The sequence below is a fragment of the Esox lucius genome, chromosome 4 (genome assembly GCF_011004845.1).
Source record: "Esox lucius isolate fEsoLuc1 chromosome 4, fEsoLuc1.pri, whole genome shotgun sequence".
In the NCBI taxonomy this organism is placed as follows: domain Eukaryota; kingdom Metazoa; phylum Chordata; class Actinopteri; order Esociformes; family Esocidae; genus Esox; species Esox lucius.
In genome coordinates, this window is record NC_047572.1 from 22,117,532 (window position 1) to 22,137,626 (window position 20,095).

A 20,095-nucleotide genomic window follows, 5' to 3' on the forward strand; every position below is an offset into this window, starting at 1 on the left:
AAAAACCAAACCGCAGGTCAGCAGTCATTACTCTCTCATCTAATAACTAACAAATACTATTAGGAATTGTTCAAATACAAACTGTATCAGATATGGAAAAGATGCAAGAAGCAAGCCTTGTCACAACAACTCTACTGTGTCCAGCTTGTTAATAACATACAACACAAAATGCCAGACAGTGAGCCATGTTTTGCTCATTCTGACAGTGGCGAAATAATAAAATTTTCAATGTGGCCTTCTGGACCTCGCTGAGGCCGAATGCTGCCCCTGGGGTTGAATGAGTTTGACAGCCCTGGAGTTGGGAATGACTTCTGAAGCATGTCTTACATCTGAGTCTCCACGAAAACTGTGCATGGGATGCTCTTGGACTTTCCAGCACAACAAGGCACAAGGCAAAGTTGACCCTCCAGTGGTTACAACAGAAAAAGGTGAAGGTTCTGGAGTGGCTATCACAGTCTCCTGACCTCAATATCATCGAGTCTCTCTGGGGAGATCTCAAACTTGTGGTTCATGCAAGATGACCAAAGACTTTGTATGACCTAGAGGCATTTTGCCAAGACAAATGGGCAGCTATACCACCTGCAAGAATTCAGGGCCTCATAGACAACTATTACAAAAGACTGCACGCTGTCATTGATGCTAAAGGAGGCAACACACAGTATTAAGAACTAAGGGTATGCAGACTTTTGAACAGGGTTCAGTAAAACATTTTCTTTGTTACCATGTTTTGTTTTATGATTGTGCCATTCTGTTGTGACCCACATTTGAAAGTGAATCCCATAAGAAATAAAAGACATGTGTTTTGCCTGCTCACTCATGTTTTCTTTTGAAATGGTACATACATCTCCAAAAAACATTTAGAGACCACTGCACCTTTTTCGTTCCTAACTCAAAACTTTCCTTTTCAACTTTTTTGGAAAGGAAAGAAAAAGGTATAGTGGTCTCTTAATGTTTTCCAGAGCTATATATTACCAATTCTCCAAGAGTATGCCAATTTTTGAGCACAACTGTACATGTATGCTTCGAAAACAAGTGAACTCCATTTGTTTAGAACACCTAAGGGACAGCGCAGACCTTGCCAGGCCCAATACCTACTAAAAACAAGTTCCAAAGAAGCACCACCACCTGGGCTTTCCTCCACTCCAGTTTCTCCTCCTTCATTGCCTCCCATGTCTAATCTGTTAGGACTGCTCATCTCTGGTGTGCCAATAAATGGTGCAAGACTCAGGTTGTTGAACCAGCTCCTGTACGCCCACACACAAAATACATGACAGACTTGTTCCAACCCTGCATAATCCAACTCCATCAGAAAATGTGTCATATTTAAGTCCAGTAATTATTCAGAGGGAAGTACACTTCTATTCTACTACAGGGTGTATTGAGAAAGAGCCATCTGACTGATACCTGCAGTTGATTAAGGGTGAGGTGTGTGGGCTGACGTTTGGGGTAACACAGGGGGTGAGGGAGGGGGTGCCACAAGGGGTGGATTGAGCTGATGTCGTAAGCCTGTCCTCCTTGAAGTCCCCACTTGGCATTCTCAACTTCTGCTGAGGAAAAGAGAAAAATTAATCTTAAGCAATTTGTTGCTCAGAACCTTGAAAGCTCTTTCTGTAGCCCAGGGGTTGGCAAGAAATATTTTTCATGGGAAGCCTTGGCACAAACAAAACAAATGACAAAATGACTTGTAGCTAAGATTGTGACCTTAAGGCAATAAAATGATGGCTGGACATTTGCACACAAACCAAAGGCCAGCGGAACACCATCTCCATTTGTTTAGAAATCCAACTAACAGTCTGTGTAAACTGTTGACCCCCTTTGACCTCTGTCAGTGAGAGAGATAGTCACTAAAAGGAGCCACCGTCATAAAGAAGGACTGAAAGTTTTCTGGCGGGCCACCAGGTTACATAAAATACACTGGATGAGTGCCCAGATGAACAGCCTTCCAAGATTACTCTGTATGCAGGGATCACATTTGTATCAGTTCAAAATTAGATTTTACCTCTATTTCAAGTATTTTCATCCTGCAACTCAAAGGAATCAACTCAGGTGTCAAACACCCACTTAGAAACCAACACAAAGTCAAGACATTGGGTGTATTCAGTACACCAAAAACAAAACATTTTAGCTGAAACCCTTTAGCAAAACAGATTTTCTAATGGACAAATTCCGGTATAGCCCTGCCCGTTTCAAAAAAACATTCTGGAACTTAAATGCTTTGTTTGACAGAATGAATACATTCCTAGCTGTAAGAGTTTGGGTTTCAGGGCTTTTATGAAAATGGGCTAGGACTGTGCTGTCCTACCATTAAGGGGAAGCTGCTTCCACCTTTGGGGGGCAAGGACAAAAGAGAGCTTTGACTGGGCTTTCCCCACAAACTGTTAATACTGACCAGTAAGACAAGGCTTTCGAGGGAAGTGGAGTGCAGATGGGCAGTACAGGTCAATCATTATTAAAACAATACTGCCATCTGATTTTCTTTCCACGTATTGTAGCCTTCAGTAATCAACCACCTGCACCCCAGAGATGAACAAGACTATGCTAACTACATCTAGCCACCTGTAAACTTCAGCCCAGCACTATGCTACACCCAAAACCTGTCCCCATCCCTACATCGAGATAGATCAGTAGACCATCCATACACAGCTCCGGAAAAAACAAAGAGACCACTGCACCTTTTTCTTTCCTTTCCAAAAAAGTTGAAAAGGAAGGTTTTGAGCGAGAAACAGATGCGTCAAATTTGCAGTGGTCTCTTAATTTTAACCCTTCTGTTCCTCACTCAAAACCTTCCTTTTTGACTTTTTTGGAAAGGAAAGAAAAAGGTGCAGTGGTCTCTTAATTTTTTCCAGAGCTGTATATGCATATAGCCTATAATCTAGTTGGAACTGTGGATTTTGTTTACTACTACTACTAGGCCAATCTCTAGCAAGATAGTATAGTGAAAACGCTAAAGATGACTAGAGAAAACTGTAGTTGTCTTTGTGCAGCAGCCCATCAAAGTAGGAAGGCTCTGGAAGAGACTCTGGAGGGGGAAAAGGGAGGGAGGGAGGAAAATGAACATAGAAGATGCTGTCTGCCAAGGTGGTGTGTGGCCATTGATACAACCAGCTGAAATCATTTGCACTCACTTAAAGGGAAGAAAGGGTTTCGTTCGCTATTGGTTGGGGCGGCTGGTGAAACAGACAGGCAGAGACGGGGAGATTTGCCATCAGTGGAGGGTCAGTTAGATGGCTGGGCTTGCTGTAGGAGTGTGCTTAGCCCACTTCCTTGATCAAACAATTTGGGTGTGTGTTTCAGAATGCTAGTCCAATATTTGATTTGCCTAAATGAATGGTGCCATCTTCCAAGACCACTTTTGCACTGGAGGCGCGTGCTTACGAAAGTACTGCCATCAGATACATCGACAGGTCCAGCCAGGGTGCACCAGGGGGTATAACAGTGATACAGACCTGAGCGGTGGGGTAATACAGACTGGAGCGGTGGAGTAATACAGACTGGAGTGGTGGGGTCATACAGACCGGAGCGGTCGGGTCATACTGACCGGAGCGGTGGGGTCATACAGACCGGAGCGGTGGGGTAATACAGACCGGAGTGGTGGGGTAATACAGACCGGAGGGGTGGGATAATACAGACCGGAGTGGTTGGGTAATACAGACTGGATTGGAGGGGTGGGGTAATACAGACCGGAGCGGTGGGGTAATACAGACCGGAGTGGTGGGGTAATACAGACCGGAGTGGTGGGGTAATACAGACTGGATTGGAGGGATGGTGTAATACAGACAAAAGGGTTGGGTTAATACAATTTACAGGTGCAATTAGGGTTAATGATTTGCTCGAGGATAGAACAACATATTTTTTGCCTGGGCTCTGGGATTGCTGGTAAGATGGCCTAACCACTGGACAGCACCTGAATGAAAAGATTAACCAACTAGGGGATAATATTTGGTCCGGTATAGCACACTGTTCTGTAAGTGACTTTTTTCAGGTCTACTGGATCATCTTTATTATTCTTCCTGAGGACGTGTAGCGTACCAGAGAATACAGTGCCCTGGCTATCTAATAATACATTGCATTATTCAAGCCAATTTACACAGTAGGCCACTCAAAGAGCATTCCGTGAGGGGAAAAAAGACAATTGCGATAGTTGGACAGGTGGTTTGGGCGGTGTGTAACATAAATCCAGATATAGCACAGCCCTAATTCCAACGGAACGGGACGGGCAGTATGGAAAAGTAGGAACATTTGGTCTCTATTGTATGTAGCTCTGCCTAAAAGCGTCTTCTAAATGACAATGTAAATGTGAAAGACACCGACTTCCTCCGGGAGCTCCTAGTGCCATCTAGTGGCCATGAAATGCAACTGACAAATCAGCCAAAGCTCCAGAACTCAGATGTTCAACCCAACGGCATTTCCAAAAAGAGCATTCATATACACCCCATTCCAAAAAAAAAAAACTTAAATCCACCATACCTGTTTGATTGAACTTTTAAGAAAAATAATTGAGAGCAGAAACAATGAAATTAGTGTTGAGTTTATTTACAGCTAAATGCGGGAAAAGGAATCCCTTGTGCAACAAATCATTGGAATTCATAAACATCCTGAAAAAACAAAAGCGTATAATAGTTCTTATAAAAGATTATTTCAAAAGGATTTCATCAGTGCTTTGGCCTTCATATAAACATACTCTTAAAAATGTACAGAGTCGCATGTTACAGAAATATCGTAACACTAATAAATAGCTTTCTAATAACGAAAACAACATTGGGACGTTATACATTACCAGTCAAGTTTGAACACACCCGTTCAAGTGAATGGGTAAGTGTGTCCAAATTTCACTGGTAGTGTATATATATATATATGTATTTAAAAAACCTCCAGGTCAGCAGCCATTACTCTCTCATCTAATAACTAACTATTAGGTTAGATACTATTAGGAATTGTTCAAATAAAAAAAAAATTCAGATATGGAAAAGATGCAAGAAGCAAGCCTTGTCACAACAACTCTACGGTGTCCAGCTTGTTAATAACAAAGAACAAAAAATGCCAGAGCGCGAGCCATGTTTTGCTAATTCTGACAGTGACAAAATAACATTTTCAATGTGGCCTTCTGGACCTCGCTGAAGCCGAATGCTGCACCTGGGGCTGAATGAGTTTGACAACCCTGGAGTTGGGAATGACTTCTGAAGCATGTCTTCCATCTTCTGAGTCTCTTGGGTTCCACTAAGCAGGCAGAGCAGGGTAGTGTGGTACTGTGGTTCTCTCCTAGGGACCCCTAGCAATTCTATGTATTAGATGTATTTCACAGATAAAACACCTGCATCAACATGTCAACTAATTGTCAAGGCATTGGCTGCTTGATTCAGGTGAGCTAGTTCAGGGCTACAACAACATTATGAGATGCTTGGGGGTCCCAGGGACAGGTTTGAGAACCACGGGTGTAGTAGACCGGCTACTGGCTGCCAGGGGATGTGGTCGCTAGGATTCATGGGAGATTGTTTTTGGGGCTATTAGAATCCAGAAGGTGTTAGGACATTCATGTCCCGGGGTTTAAGTTTGTGTGGGCGGGTCTGAGGGGGTCTCTTGCACTCAATGCCACTAATATCGATCTTGGGTGGGTTGATCTTGGCAGGGTCATCCACCATCAGGTTGACCTGTGTCTTAATGCCCTCCAGGGTGTTAGACTTGGTCACACCAAAGTAGGACTGGAGAGTGAAGCCTGAGCAGACAAGAATGGTAACTGAACAAAAGGTACAGAATCTTTAACATCCATTACATTTCTATAAATAAGTTGTATATGAAGCCAACATGCTGACATGTGGCAGTGACTATAGACATTGATATTAGACTCACACAATCTATATTGGGAACACAGAGTATATTTTTTGAAGCACTGTCACTTTTTTCAAACCGAAGTTAAGAAAACAATCCTAAAAATGGAAGCTTTAGATGGGCTGATTTCTACCTGTGTTGGTTTCTGAGCCTGGGTCTGTAGATGACTTCTGTACTACGGGTCGAGAAGTTCCAAAGAAGCTCCACCTCTCCCCTCCAGTTCCTCCTCCCTCATTGCCTGCCATTTCTAATCTGTTAGGACTGCCCAGCTCTGGTGTGCCAATAAATGGTGCAGGACTCAGGTTGTTGAACCAGCTCCTGTACGCCCACACACAAAATACATAACAGACCTGTTCCAACCCTGCATAATCCAACTCCATCAGAAAATGTGTCATATTTAAGTCCAGTAATTATTCAAAGGGAAGTACACTTCTATTCTACTACAGGGTGTATTGAGAAAGAGCCATCTGACTGATACCTGCGGTTGATTAAGGGTGAGGTGTGTGGGCTGACGTTTGGGGTAACACAGGGGGTGAGGGAGGGGGTGCCACAAGGGGTGGATTGAGCTGATGTCGTAAGCCTGTCCTCCTTGAAGTCCCCGCTTGGCATTCTCAACTTCTGCTGAGGAAAAGAGAAAAATTAATCTTAAGCAATTTGTTGCTCAGAACCTTGAAAGCTCTTTCTGTAGCCCAGGGGTTGGCAAGAAATATTTTTCATGGGAAGCCTTGGCACAAACAAAACAAATGACAAAATGACTTGTAGCTAAGATTGTGACCTTAAGGCAATAAAATGATGGCTGGACATTTGCACACAAACCAAAGGCCAGCGGAACACCATCTACATTTGTTTAGAAATCCAACTAACAGTCTGTGTAAACTGTTGACCCACTTTGACCTCTGTCAGTGAGAGATACATGTCACTAAAAGGAGCCACCGTCATAAAGAAGGACTGAACGTTTCCTGGCGGGCCACCAGGTTACATAACATACACTGGATGAGTGCCCAGATGAACAGCCTTCCAAGATTCCTCTGTATGCAGGGATCACATTCACATGAGTTCAAAATTAGATGTTACCTCTATTTCAAGTATTTTCTTCTAGTAACTCAAAGGAATCAAGTCAGGTGTCAAACACCCACTTGGAAACTAACACAAGTCAAGACATTGGGTGTATTCAGTGCACCAAAAACTATACGTTTAAGCTGAAAACTCTTTAGCAAAACAGATTTTATAATGGTCAAATTCAGGTATTGCTATGTCCGTTTGGAAAAAAAAAACTTTGTAACTTAAACGCTCATTATGTAAAGGCAATTTTATTTTAAGCTCCAAAGAATCTTACCTTTTGGAGTCTGTGGATTTTGTTCAATCTCGGCAAGATATTTACCATGTTCACCGTATTCCAATCCTCCAGGCGATATTGGAAAGAATGGGTCGTAATATGCTCCCGCATTGTCGCTATGAATCGCTGCTGAAACCCCTTGCTCTTTAGTTCTGCTAAATGTAATTTCCAGCATCCGACTCGGACAGATGCACTCGCCCTCCTGGTTTTTGTGTAGTCCACATAGGGCAGGGGCGGAGTTTAGCCGCTAAACTCGGACTACTTGAGTGTTTGTCTCAGTTTGTCCCTGTCACACTGGTGCATTTGAATACTTCCATTCGCCCAAAAATGGACGATGTTCTACAATTAAAAAACACGTGGGTGGCGTGACATTGTTTGTTTTTTTGCCACTAATTATGTAGTAGGCTACGTGATTCAAGCTATTCATTTCAACGATTAACACAAATGTACATCTAGACCAATTTACAGAGGCAATTAGGTTTAATGATTTGCTCAAGAATAGAACAACATTATTTTCGCCTGGGCTCTGGGATTTCATCTGCAACCTGTTACTGGTCAGATGGTCCAACCGCTGGACAGCACCCAAATCAAAACCTGTAAGATTAACCAATTGGATAATATTTGGCCCGATGTATTACTGTTCTGTAACATACTTCGTTTAGGTCTACTGGCTCACCTTTATTATTCGCACTGAAGAAGTATACACTAGAATATAGTGCACTGGCTAATTAGTTAATGCATTGCGTTAATCAAGCCAATTTATTTTAGTTTGTAAAAGCACTTTGTGAGAACTGCTGATGTAAACGGGGCTTTATAAATACATTTGATTGATTTACACAGTACTGAAAGAGCATATCGTGAGGGAAAAAATACAATTATATTTCGACAGGTGGTTTAGACGATGTGTAAAATCAATCCAGACATAGCACAGCCCTAATTCCAACGGGACGGGGCAATGTAGAAAAGTGTTAACATTTAAACTATTGTAGGTCGCTCTAAAAGCGTTTCCTTAACGATGTGAACGTAAAAGACACCGACCTCTTCCGGGAGCTTCTTGTGCCATCTAGTGTTCATTAAATGTAACTGACAAATCAGCCAAAGCTCCAGAACTCAGATGTTCAACCCAATGGCGTTTCCTAATAGAGAATCAAATACACCCTATTCCAAAAACCCGCATACACCTTTCATTTAAAGTCCGCAATACCCGTTTGATTTAGCCTTTGAAACAAATAATTGGGAGCAGAAACAATGGAATACTTGTATTAGTGTGGAGTTTATTTACAGCTAGATTCAATGGGAAAAATAAATCCCATATGCAACTAATTATTGAAATTCATAAACATCCTGTAAAAACAAAACAGTACTGATTCTAAAATAATAGTTCTTATAAAAAAGCATTTCAAACGCTCAACTTCAATGCATTGGCCTCCATATCAATATACTCTGAAAACATTACAGACTGGTATGTTATGGAAATATCATAACACATTGATAAATAACTTTCTAACAACATAAACAACATTGTGATTTTATACAGTACCAGTCAAAGGTTTGGACACACCCATTCAAGTGAATGGATAAGTGTTTCCAAACTTTTGACTGGAACTGTGTGTGTATATTATAAATCTCCACATCAGCAGTCATTACACTCTCATCCAATAATTAACAAATGCCATTAGGAATCTTTCAAATTAAAAAGTCAACTGATACGGAAAAGAGGCAAGAAGCAAGCTTTGTCACAACATCAGTAAGACCACTCACTGGCCCCAAAAACCCAAACCGATGCAAAAATACCACACAACAAAAACAACACTCAACACATAATTAAGTATAGTTGAGGGAAATGATGACAATATAGTGCTTTTAGTGAGTGGAGGTCAAATGAAATGACCCCTGGCATTATTCATCACGGCAGTAGTTTCAGACATGAGACATCAAAACCAGTCTTTCAATCTCAACGCAAAACCAAGAAGACACAAAAGGGCATTGTAAAACACCAAAGCATCCATTAAAATTAAAAATTAAAACAACAATAAGCAACCCTTTTGATGTGAGGCGGATGAAAATGTTTTGTGCTTTTCTGGACAAGGTTCAGGTAAGTTATAGGGGCAGGCGTGGCAAACGAGAAGGTCCGATTTGGCCCATTAATTGTTTGAGTAAAAATATAAAATACAACTATGTATCATACTTCATAATGACCAAAACCAAATCTCAACTATGTATATATTATAATGAACCTATGGTCATTGTGTCTCTACGGTGTCCAGCTTGTTAATAACAAAGAACAAAAAATGCCAGACAGCGAGCCATGTTTTGCTAATTCTGACAGTGACAAAATAACATTTTCAATGTGGCCTTCTGGACCTCGCTGAAGCCGAATGCTGCACCTGGGGCTGAATGAGTTTGACAACCCTGGAGTTGGGAATGACTTCTGAAGCATGTCTTCCATCTTCTGAGTCTCTTGGGTTCCACTAAGCAGGCAGAGCAGGGTAGTGTGGTACTGTGGTTCTCTCCTAGGGACCCCTAGCAATTCTATGTATTAGATGTATTTCACAGATAAAACACCTGCATCAACATGTCAACTAATTGTCAAGGCATTGGCTGCTTGATTCAGGTGAGCTAGTTCAGGGCTACAACAACATTATGAGATGCTTGGGGGTCCCAGGGACAGGTTTGAGAACCACGGGTGTAGTAGACCGGCTACTGGCTGCCAGGGGATGTGGTCGCTAGGATTCATGGGAGATTGTTTTTGGGGCTATTAGAATCCAGAAGGTGTTAGGACATTCATGTCCCGGGGTTTAAGTTTGTGTGGGCGGGTCTGAGGGGGTCTCTTGCACTCAATGCCACTAATATCGATCTTGGGTGGGTTGATCTTGGCAGGGTCATCCACCATCAGGTTGACCTGTGTCTTAATGCCCTCCAGGGTGTTAGACTTGGTCACACCAAAGTAGGACTGGAGAGTGAAGCCTGAGCAGACAAGAATGGTAACTGAACAAAAGGTACAGAATCTTTAACATCCATTACATTTCTATAAATAAGTTGTATATGAAGCCAACATGCTGACATGTGGCAGTGACTATAGACATTGATATTAGACTCACACAATCTATATTGGGAACACAGAGTATATTTTTTGAAGCACTGTCACTTTTTTCAAACCGAAGTTAAGAAAACAATCCTAAAAATTGAAGATTTGGAGGGGCTGATTTCTACCTGTGTTGGTTTCTGAGCCTGGGTCTGTAGATGACTTCTGTACTACGGGTCGAGAAGTTCCAAAGAAGCTCCACCTCTCCCCTCCAGTTCCTCCGCCCTCATTGCCTCCCATTTCTAATCTGTTAGGACTGCCCAGCTCTGGTGTGCCAATAAATGGTGCAGGACTCAGGTTGTTGAACCAGCTCCTGTACGTCCACACACAAAATACATGACAGACCTGTTTCAACCCTGCATAATCCAACTCCATCAGAAAATGTGTCATATTTAAGTCCAGTAATTATTCAGAGGGAAGTACCCTTCTATTCTACTACAGGGTGTATTGAGAAAGAGCCATCTGACTGATACCTGCGGTTGATTAAGGGTGAGGTGTGTGGGCTGACGTTTGGGGTAACACAGGGGGTGAGGGAGGGGGTGCCACAAGGGGTGGATTGAGCTGATGTCGTAAGCCTGTCCTCCTTGAAGTCCCCGCTTGGCATTCTCAACTTCTGCTGAGGAAAAGAGAAAAATTAATCTTAAGCAATTTGTTGCTCAGAACCTTGAAAGCTCTTTCTGTAGCCCAGGGGTTGGCAAGAAATATTTTTCATGGGAAGCCTTGGCACAAACAAAACAAATGACAAAATGACTTGTAGCTAAGATTGTGACCTTAAGGCAATAAAATGATGGCTGGACATTTGCACACAAACCAAAGGCCAGCGGAACACCATCTACATTTGTTTAGAAATCCAACTAACAGTCTGTGTAAACTGTTGACCCCCTTTGACCTCTGTCAGTGAGAGAGATAGTCACTAAAAGGAGCCACCGTCATAAAGAAGGACTGAACGTTTTCTGGCGGGCCACCAGGTTACATAAAATACACTGGATGAGTGCCCAGATGAACAGCCTTCCAAGATTACTCTGTATGCAGGGATCACATTTGTATCAGCAAGATATTTTCCATGTTCATCTTATTCCAATCCCTCAGGGAATATTGTAACAAATGGGTCATACTTCTGTGTACCATGCTCTTGCATTTTCAATATTAACTTGCTGTTGAAATCCTCACACTGCTCACTGTAATGTCCAGTATTCGAATGTGGCAGATGAACGCCTCCCCTTGGTTTTTGTGTAGTCCCAAAATTTGATCTAGGCTAAGTCTAGGCTTTGGGTTTCCTCTAGGGTCCCAAGACATGACTGAAACATGCTAGCTATGTTTGGAACACAGCCCCTCAAATCCAAATCTTACGCTGAGCACAAGTCCCATCGCAAGGCCAGGGACATTTGTGTCACACCAATATACCGGCGGGGTCTCGGGGGCTGGATTATATTACCCATGTTCCCATTAAATGATCGACCAACGAAATTGATTCAACATTTAGCTACACTGTAATGCTAGACAGCAATGCCAATTCGTGTTTATTATTGAACATTATTATTATTAAACCAGCTACTGTACCCTACGCAGTGGTAATTGAATACGAAACAGCGGAAATGGCAGAAACAGACTGGCAGTAACTGGCCGTACCTTGATCAGCTGTTGTTGGAAGGCTAGCTAACAAACGTTGCAAAACAAAAATGGTTGTTGTTAACGTTGTTGAATGTAGAAGTTGCAACAATTTGCATATACAACAAGAATAACGTTAGACAGATGGATAATATGAATTAGTTACTGACAACAGAAACGTATTATTTACTAACAACAGAAACAAACACAGGGACACGTTATTTGCTTTGTATTAGCGAGCTAACAACGCTAGCTAGTAGCAGTAGCACTAGGCCCGGCTGTCTAGGCTGGCCTCGACAAATAGCAGCAAGATATTGTTTACGAAATTCGAAGAATATATAGCTATAACACACAGATACGATGAAATACCTTTTCATAAGAATATTCCTTTGACTTTCCAGTACGATCCACTCTCTCATTTTATCCATCATTCGTTTTTTCACAAACGTAACGCAGAAAAAAATTACCGAGGTAAGTAATGTTAGCTCGGTATATACAGAAAATGTCGCCTTTGTTACAGACTTTCTCATTGGCTGTTTTAGGAAAAGGGTGTTGCCTGGCAACAAGCAAAGGACAACCACAAAACCATAGAATTGATATTTAAAAAAGAATACGATGTACATATGTATATATAAAAAAGAGCACCTCTAACTTTAACTGAAAGAGTACGAATATGAGTTTAACGAGTGTCAAAACAACACGAATCGGGAAACATAAATTAGATATCAAATACAACACACAAGGAAATAGCCGTCATTTTGATGACAAGTATATCCCGTTAAATTATGATAAATAGCTATGTTTATTGGGCAGGCGTAATAAAGTCTCCCAACAAAATGTGTAGTTTCTAACGTAGTAAACCAAACCAAGAAAAATTATGTAATAAAAAAGCAGTAAAAAACAAGATAATACAATATGAAGAGATATGTATTGTAGATGTACAGGTGAACTTTGAGAATGTACAATGCACCCACACACATGCATACACAAACACATGTTTTACTATACTAACTTGTTTTACTATACTTAGGGTTAGTAAAGTAAAACAAGTGTTTGTGTATCTTACACCCAAGCCTAAAAAAGCTATTTATATAAGTGAAGACCGGCAACATAATTTGCCATGGTTTACTACACTACAGTGGTCAAGTACAGTACAGTCGTGCACACACACACACACACACACACACACACACACACACACACACACACACACACAATAACGCTGTTTCCCAACGACCTGTTTAGAGCTACAAACTGAATTTAAGGTACATTGAGGATCACATTCTGGCTCACTGGTCTGACAAACTACAGTCTACTAGACAAAACCCATATCTCTATTTTAGCAAAGGAACATCAAGTCATGCTAATGTATGCCAACAACATGAGGGTTGTATTTCTCTATTTTACTCAACTCTCGCCTGAATTAAAGAAAAAAGGCAAAAGCAGTACTGTAATGAACTGAAAAGAGCAGCAGCTAGCTATGCATGCTTTTGGTTCTTGAAGAATGACTGCTCTTGCATGCCACTTTGTCCTTCTCCCAACCACCTTTGCCATGTCAGATTGTATGACTCAGAGAGCATGACTTCTCACTAATCCTCCTTGTCATACTTACAGGCCTTGGTTTCTCAGCAAGGAGGTGGAATTGGGCTTCCTCAGCAGAAAGACCCTTGTGGGGGGTGTAGCCAGCTTCTGTCAGTCCTGCTTGGAGCTCGAACCTCTGCAAGCTCTCCTGGGACTGCTCTGAAGGGCCAAGGTTGGGTTCACAGTGGGGAGTTAGGAAACACATATTGTTGTGCGTATATATTGTGTAAGGAGTAATTACTACCACTGAGTTGCATATCATGAGATTAATGCAGTAACTAACAGTTGTTCTGGTTAGAGCCTCAGCTAAATAGGTATGTAAACGAGAACATATTTAAAATCAGTGATATTATGTAATATCATCCCATTGTGGAGTATAAGTATGTTTGATTATCAAGTAACATGCAGAGCTATCAGCTTATTCATTTAGGAAAATGCACGGCATTTCAATATAACTGACAGTTTTCTTGCCCCAGTTTTCTTTTAACTAACAAATGTAGAGCCCCCATAAACAGACTCCTATTTTAATATACTAGACCGGATTATGGAAACATCCATAGCATTTGTGTTTGTAAATTCTTTTTTATTTTGTACTTACTGGTCATAAGTGTGTTCATGAGAGAGGAGGCTTTGGCCTTAACAACTGGGACAGGGGACTTGACAGGTGCTGCAGCCACTGCATCAAACTGACAGGCGGAGAAGGTCAGTGGCCCACTCTCGTCCTCCTGCACACAACAACAGTTCCATGGGTCTAATATTATCAACATAATATGGGCATTATCAGGGTTACCTTGCCCAGCGACGGTTCATTAGACTCTACAGTCAATAGTTATAAGCCTGGCCAGGCTGGCACATCTGTGTCAAGGTCTGTTACACAGCAAATACTATTACGCAACGTCTGAGCTACAGTACTGTAAGTATTAATTTGAAAGACTATTGACGAAAAGCAACCTCAGTATCTTGCTTAATTTATTTGATCATTCTTTATTTTGTTCCTTTGTTAAACACAAAACCAAATAGGCCTTGCATATAGTGTTGGCGCTCTGTACCTCTGCAATACTGTTGAACTTCCTCTGTGGTATGAGGGGGTTCTTCCAGGGGTTGTTGACACACAGGTCAGAGGGAGGGGACTGCATGGGTGCGTCCAAAGCTTCATCATAGTTAAAGGCTCGTCTTGACATACCAATAGGAGACGAGAACCCCCCAAAGAAACCCCCAGAAATACCAGACTCCAGTGCTGAAATTGAAGACAACAGAAAAAAAAACATCATAGCCGCATTTAATGAAGCACCAACTGTATCTATACTTGTCTTTACATTTTTTTCTTTAAATGTTTTTATTTCTTTTCTCAAATCTTTTGGTTGGTATTACCAGGTATGTCCCCTCGTCTGGATCCCATACTGCACAATGGATTATCAGGCTCTATGACAATAATATAAAAAAAGCATTAGATAATCAGTGGGCAGAGATACAAAACCAACAAAACAGATATAGAAGAAGGTTTGCATTTCACAACTCTATTGGGAGATTCTGCTCCCTCTGTTGAATTCAGGAGGAAGAGGTGTGTAGTAGCGGGGAGGCATAGAGGCTGGAGCTTTGTGCAGTATTGGGAATAAATAGAGGTTGGAGCGTAGCACAGTATTGGGAAGAAATAGAGGTTGGAGCGTAGCACAGTATTGGGAAGGAATAGAGGCTGGAGCATTGTGTAGGATTGGGAAGGAATAGAGGCTGGAGTGGTGTGTTGTATTGGGAAGGAATAGAGTCAGGAGTGGTGTGTAGTATTGGGAAGGAATAGAGCTTGGATCATTGTGTATGATTGGGAAGGAATAGAGACTGGAGCATTGTGTATGATTGGGAAGGAATAGAGGCTGGAGTGGTGTGTTGTATTGGGAAGGAATAGAGGCTGGAGTGGTGTGTAGTATTGGGAAGGAATAGAGCTTGGATCATTGTGTATGATTGGGAAGGAATAGAGACTGGAGCATTGTGTATGATTGGGAAGGAATAGAGGCTGGAGTGGTGTGTTGTATTGGGAAGGAATAGAGGCTGGAGTGGTGTTTGGTATTGGGAAGGAATAGAGGCTGGAGTGGTGTTTGGTATTGGGAAGGAATAGAGGCTGGAGTGCTGTCCAGTAGCATGGGGGAATGGAGGCTGAAGCGGTGTGTAGAATCAGTCAGGAAAAGAGGCTAAAGCTGGAGCGGTGTGTAGAGCCTGAATATACTGTTGAGTTTTTTATGTTCATTTTAGGAAGAGCACACTGTCTTGGGACCGACTCCAATCCTCCAAATAGACCTAAGTCTGGTTTCCAATGCTAGTGTTACATAAGGTCAGGATGAGTCATGAGACATGAGGTCTCCTACACACACATCACTGAGGTGCTATTTTCATTTGGCCACAAATTTGATGTTGCAGCAATGTTTCAGTCTTAAGTTTTATGAGATGATAAAGTAATACAATGGACTTAGTATTCATATTGCAAGTTGCAACAGACCAATACTTTTTACATAACATGCACCCTATAACAAGTGGTAAACATACTTTGTGGCCTTAAGGCTCTCCCTATCTACCACCATCTTACCAAAACATCATTAACAAACACACTAATCACAAGAGTAGCTGTAAAATTCCTTTTATGTTGGATTTTCTATATAGTGTATTCTGATACATAGAAAGATTCCATAATGTTTTCACATTTCAGTATTCTTTGTTTTATTTTACATTCCAATATACACTCACCTAAAGGATTATTAGGAACTCTTGTTAAATTTCTCATTAATGCAATTATCTAATCAACCAATCACATGGCAGATGCTTCAATACATTTAGGGGTGTGGTCCTGGTCAAGACAATATCCTGAACTCCAAACTGAATGTCAGAATGGGAAAGAAAGGTGATTTAAGCAATTTTGAGCGTGGCATGGTTGTTGGTTCCAGACGGGCCGGTCTGAGTATTTCACAATCTGCTCAGTTACTGGGATTTTCACGCACAACCATTTCTAGGGTTTACAAAGAATGGTGTGAAAAGGGAAAAACATCCAGTATGCGGCAGTCCTGTGGGCGAAAATGCCTTGTTGATGCTAGAGGTCAGAGGAGAATGGGCCAACTGATTCAAGCTGATAGAAGAGCAACTTTGACTGAAATAACCACTCGTTACAACCGAGGTATGCAGCAAAGCATATGTGAAGCCACAACACGCACAACCTTGAGGCGGATGGGCTACAACAGCAGAAGACCCCACCGGGTACCACTCATCTCCACTACAAATAGGAAAAAGAGGCTACAATTTGCACGAGCTCACCAAAATTGGACAGTTGAAGACTGGAAGAATGTTGCCTGGTCTGATGAGTCTCGATTTCTGTTGAGACATTCAGATGGTAGAGTCAGAATTTGGTGTAAACAGAATGAGAACATGGATCCATCATGCCTTGTTACCACTGTTCAGGCTGCTGGTAGTGGTGTAATGGTGTGGGGGATGTTTTCTTGGCACACTTTAGGCCCCTTAGTGCCAATTGGGCATCGTTTAAATGCCACGGCCTACCTGAGCATTGTTTCTGACCATGTCCATCCCTTTATGACCACCATGTACCCATCCTCAGATGGCTACTTCCAGCAGGATAATGCACCATGTCACAAAGCTCGAATCATTTCAAATTGGCTTCTTGAACATGACAATGAGCTCACTGAAATGGCCCACACAGTCACCAGATCTCAACCCAATAGAGCATCTTTGGGATGTGGTGGAACGGGAGCTTCGTGCCCTGGATGTGCATCCCACAAATCTCCATCAACTGCAAAATGCTATCCTATCAATATGGGCCAACATTTCTAAAGAATGCTTTCAGCACCTTGTTGAATCAATGCCACATCGAATTAAGGCAGTTCTGAAGGCGAAAGGGGGTCAAACACAGTATTAGTATGGTGTTCTTGTGTACTTGTATTTTTTTTTCGAGCTCAGTTATTAAAATGTCAGTCTTCAGATTTTTTTATAGTCTATATGCACATACTGTATATTCTCTCTTTCATGTATTTGTCCTCTTGCTTAGTTGTGCACCAGGGCCTCCCACTCCTCATTCTATTCTTGTTAGAGACAGTTTGTGCTAGTCTGTGAAGGGAGTAGTACACAGCGTTGTAGGAGATCTTCAGTTTCTTGGCTATTTCTCACATGGAATAACCTTAATTTCTCAGAACAAGAATAGACTGACAGGTTTCAGAAGAAGGCTCTTTGTTTCTGTCTATTTTCAGCCCGTAATTGAACCCACAATTGCTGATGCACCAGATATTCAACTAGTCTCACTAGTTTCAGCTGTGTTAACATAATTGCAAAATGGTTTTCTAATGATCACATAGCCTTTTAAAATTATATTCTTGGATTAGCAAACACAACGTGCCATTGGAACACAGGACCGAGCTTTGCTGATAATGGGTCTCTGTACGCTTACAGTATATAGATATTCCATTAAAATCAGCTGATTCCAGATACAATAGTAATTTACCATATTAACATCTACACTGTATTTCTGATCAGTTTGATGATATTTTAAATCTTCGAAAACATGGACAATTCTAAATGACCCCAAACGTTTGAATGGTAGTGTGGGAACAACACAAACTAGCTCTAAGCACAATAGAAAGAGGATTGGGAGGCCCCAGTGCACAACTGATCAAGAAGACAAATACATTTGAGTGTCTAGTTTGAGCCAGAGACACCACACTGGTAGCTTCATCAAATAGTACCCACAAAACACCAGCCTCAATGTCAACAGTAAGGAGGCGACTCAGGAATGCTGGCCTTCTAGGCAGAGTTGCAAAGAAAAAGCCATATCTCATACTGGACAATAAAAAGAAAAGATTGAGATTGGCAAAAGCATACAGACACCAGAAAGAGGAAGATTTAAAATAAAAGTGTTATGGATAGACAATTCTAAGTTTGAGGAGTTTGGATCACATAAAACAACATTTGCAAGACACAGACCAAATGAAAAGATGCTGGAGCAATGCTTGGTGCCATCTGTCAAGCATGGTGGAGAGTGGAGACAACATGTTGGTCTGCAGTGCTGGAAAAAGTAGTCAGCTGGTTTTCTGTCTGTAACAGTGTTTCCAGCACAGTCACCGGATTTCAACCCAATTGAGCTGTTGTAGGAGCAGCTTGACCGTACATAAGAAGTGCCCACCAAACCAACTTATGGAGGTGCTTCAGGAAACATGGGGTGCTATCTGTTCAGATTACCTCAATAAATTGACAACTAGAATGACAAAGGTCTGCAAGGCTGTAATTACTAAAAATGGAGGATTCTGTTTGAATGACACAATTATTATTTAATTAAAAATAATTAAAAAATAATTATTTATAACCTTGTGAATGACTATATTTCTTAAAAATGTGGCTATATTTGCTATTCAAACTAATTTCATGTATGTTTTCATGGAAAACAAGGACATTTCTAAGTGACCCCAAACTTTTCAACGGTAGTGTATATATAAATCATCTTTTTTTAAAATACTTTTTTGAAAGGCTTTTTTGAGAGGTGAATGTGCTGAATCGGTGAATAATTGGCTATATAAAAGTCAGCAGCCGCAGTTGCCAGATGACGATGACTTGCAAAAAGATGAGAAAGGCAGGTTGAATATGGAATAGGCTATAATGGGCTACGTGTGCTTTACAAATCTTAGAATGTGGCTACTTACAAAATAATGCAAATAGCATTACCGTCGCCTACACTCGATCAAACGAAAAGTTTGATTCGGTACGCTGTTGCTGTAGGGTACTAACATATTATAACATATAAATATCCACGGAAGCAATCGCCTCAAAAATCGCCCATAGATCATGCGTTTAAAACCACAAAAAATCTGCACAATGCGATAACTTCCTCACCTCAGACAACGATGTAGCCTATATCTGCTCAGCCTCAATAAACTCCCCTCACAGTCAACTGTGCTGTATTTGAGACGCTTTGGTGAACAGACACCGGCGGACTATTCAAGACTTTTGGACAGGGGACGTAGACAAGTGCAAGCGCTGCACCAATGAACGAGCACGGAAGTGATCATGCTGTGATGGGATTTCTAGACCAAAGTCCTCCCCGACGCATGGATTTGTTTGGTTTGTGATTAGAAATGACGCTAAGACCCGAAACACGTTTTGAAATAAACATTGTTTTAATTGTTGTGCCTCGCCATACCGCTTGGGTACTATTGACATGTAATTTATTTATATGTACTGTATTGTGGTGTTGTATCCCTCCATACATTAATCCTCAAGGGTGTTTGAGCAAAACATCTGCTTACTTCCCCTTAAGTGCACACATCATGTGCTGACAGTTCTGTTAAGTTCATTTCGCTTTTCTACCATTACTACTGTACATTGTGTTATCACAGCCCAGAGCCTTCTGCCCTCTATGTGATGTTCGTGCATCCCGACTGGCAGCCTCCTACACTGTACACTTGACGAGCTAGAGCCCCACTGGACCTTGGCCAATAAATAGTGTGCTAAATAGGGAATGGGTTACGATTTGGGTCACAGCTCTACTGCATCTGCTAGACCACACCGTGTCAAAAGTAATCCCAATATATTTCATCCGTGTGCTTAACCCTACCCAAATTGGTGTATAATGTAGATGCAAGGCATGGGCGTTCCTTCTGTAAACTATACCAATCTCAGGC

At 41.5% G+C, this 20,095-nt stretch overlaps 2 protein-coding genes across 9 annotated transcripts; both read right to left on the reverse strand.

Moving 5' to 3' along the window:
- Positions 1 to 4,514: 4,514 nt before the first annotated feature.
- Positions 4,515 to 7,437, reverse strand: LOC106024270 (putative monooxygenase p33MONOX). 5 transcript variants are annotated; one of them, XM_020046115.3, is made up of 4 exons: positions 7,163 to 7,437; positions 6,305 to 6,447; positions 5,960 to 6,144; positions 4,515 to 5,734 (listed from the first exon to the last, which is right to left on the reverse strand). In XM_020046115.3, the coding sequence occupies exons 1-4, from the start codon at positions 7,271 to 7,273 to the stop codon at positions 5,505 to 5,507; spliced, it is 669 nt and encodes a 222-aa protein (XP_019901674.3). In that variant the 5' UTR covers positions 7,274 to 7,437; the 3' UTR covers positions 4,515 to 5,504. The 5 variants fall into 5 exon arrangements, with proteins under 5 accessions (XP_019901674.3, XP_019901678.3, XP_019901677.3 ...); XM_020046119.3 differs by having other exon boundaries at positions 6,305 to 6,444; positions 7,208 to 7,436; XM_020046118.3 differs by having other exon boundaries at positions 7,208 to 7,436.
- A 1,572-nt stretch (positions 7,438 to 9,009) lies between these two features.
- LOC105025845 (putative monooxygenase p33MONOX) lies at positions 9,010 to 19,394 on the reverse strand. 4 transcript variants are annotated; one of them, XM_029119377.2, is made up of 8 exons: positions 19,308 to 19,394; positions 14,808 to 14,858; positions 14,486 to 14,673; positions 14,035 to 14,161; positions 13,468 to 13,595; positions 10,721 to 10,860; positions 10,376 to 10,560; positions 9,010 to 10,150 (listed from the first exon to the last, which is right to left on the reverse strand). In XM_029119377.2, exons 2-8 carry the CDS (start codon positions 14,833 to 14,835, stop codon positions 9,921 to 9,923), a joined length of 1,026 nt encoding a protein of 341 aa, XP_028975210.1. In that variant the 5' UTR covers positions 14,836 to 14,858; positions 19,308 to 19,394; the 3' UTR covers positions 9,010 to 9,920. The 4 variants fall into 4 exon arrangements, with proteins under 4 accessions (XP_028975210.1, XP_028975208.1, XP_019901672.2 ...); XM_029119375.2 differs by having other exon boundaries at positions 10,721 to 10,863; XM_020046113.3 differs by having other exon boundaries at positions 9,010 to 10,129; positions 10,721 to 10,863; positions 19,308 to 19,386.
- Positions 19,395 to 20,095: the final 701 nt, after the last annotated feature.

Excerpts from the sequence above, each read along its gene's own strand:
- LOC106024270 (XM_020046115.3), bottom strand. The coding sequence starts at position 7,273 with ATGCGGGAGCATATTACGACCCATTCTTTCCAATATCGCCTGGAGGAT. Across the intron at positions 6,448-7,162 it reads AAATCCACAGACTCCAAAAG|CAGAAGTTGAGAATGCCAAG; the intron begins GTAAGATTCTTT and ends TCTTTTCCTCAG. Across the intron at positions 6,145-6,304 it reads TCACCCTTAATCAACCGCAG|GAGCTGGTTCAACAACCTGA; the intron begins GTATCAGTCAGA and ends GTGGGCGTACAG.
- LOC105025845 (XM_029119375.2), bottom strand. The coding sequence starts at position 14,835 with ATGGGATCCAGACGAGGGGACATACCTG. Across the intron at positions 14,674-14,807 it reads CAGACGAGGGGACATACCTG|CACTGGAGTCTGGTATTTCT; the intron begins GTAATACCAACC and ends CTTCAATTTCAG. Across the intron at positions 13,596-14,034 it reads CATGAACACACTTATGACCA|AGCAGTCCCAGGAGAGCTTG; the intron begins GTAAGTACAAAA and ends TTGGCCCTTCAG.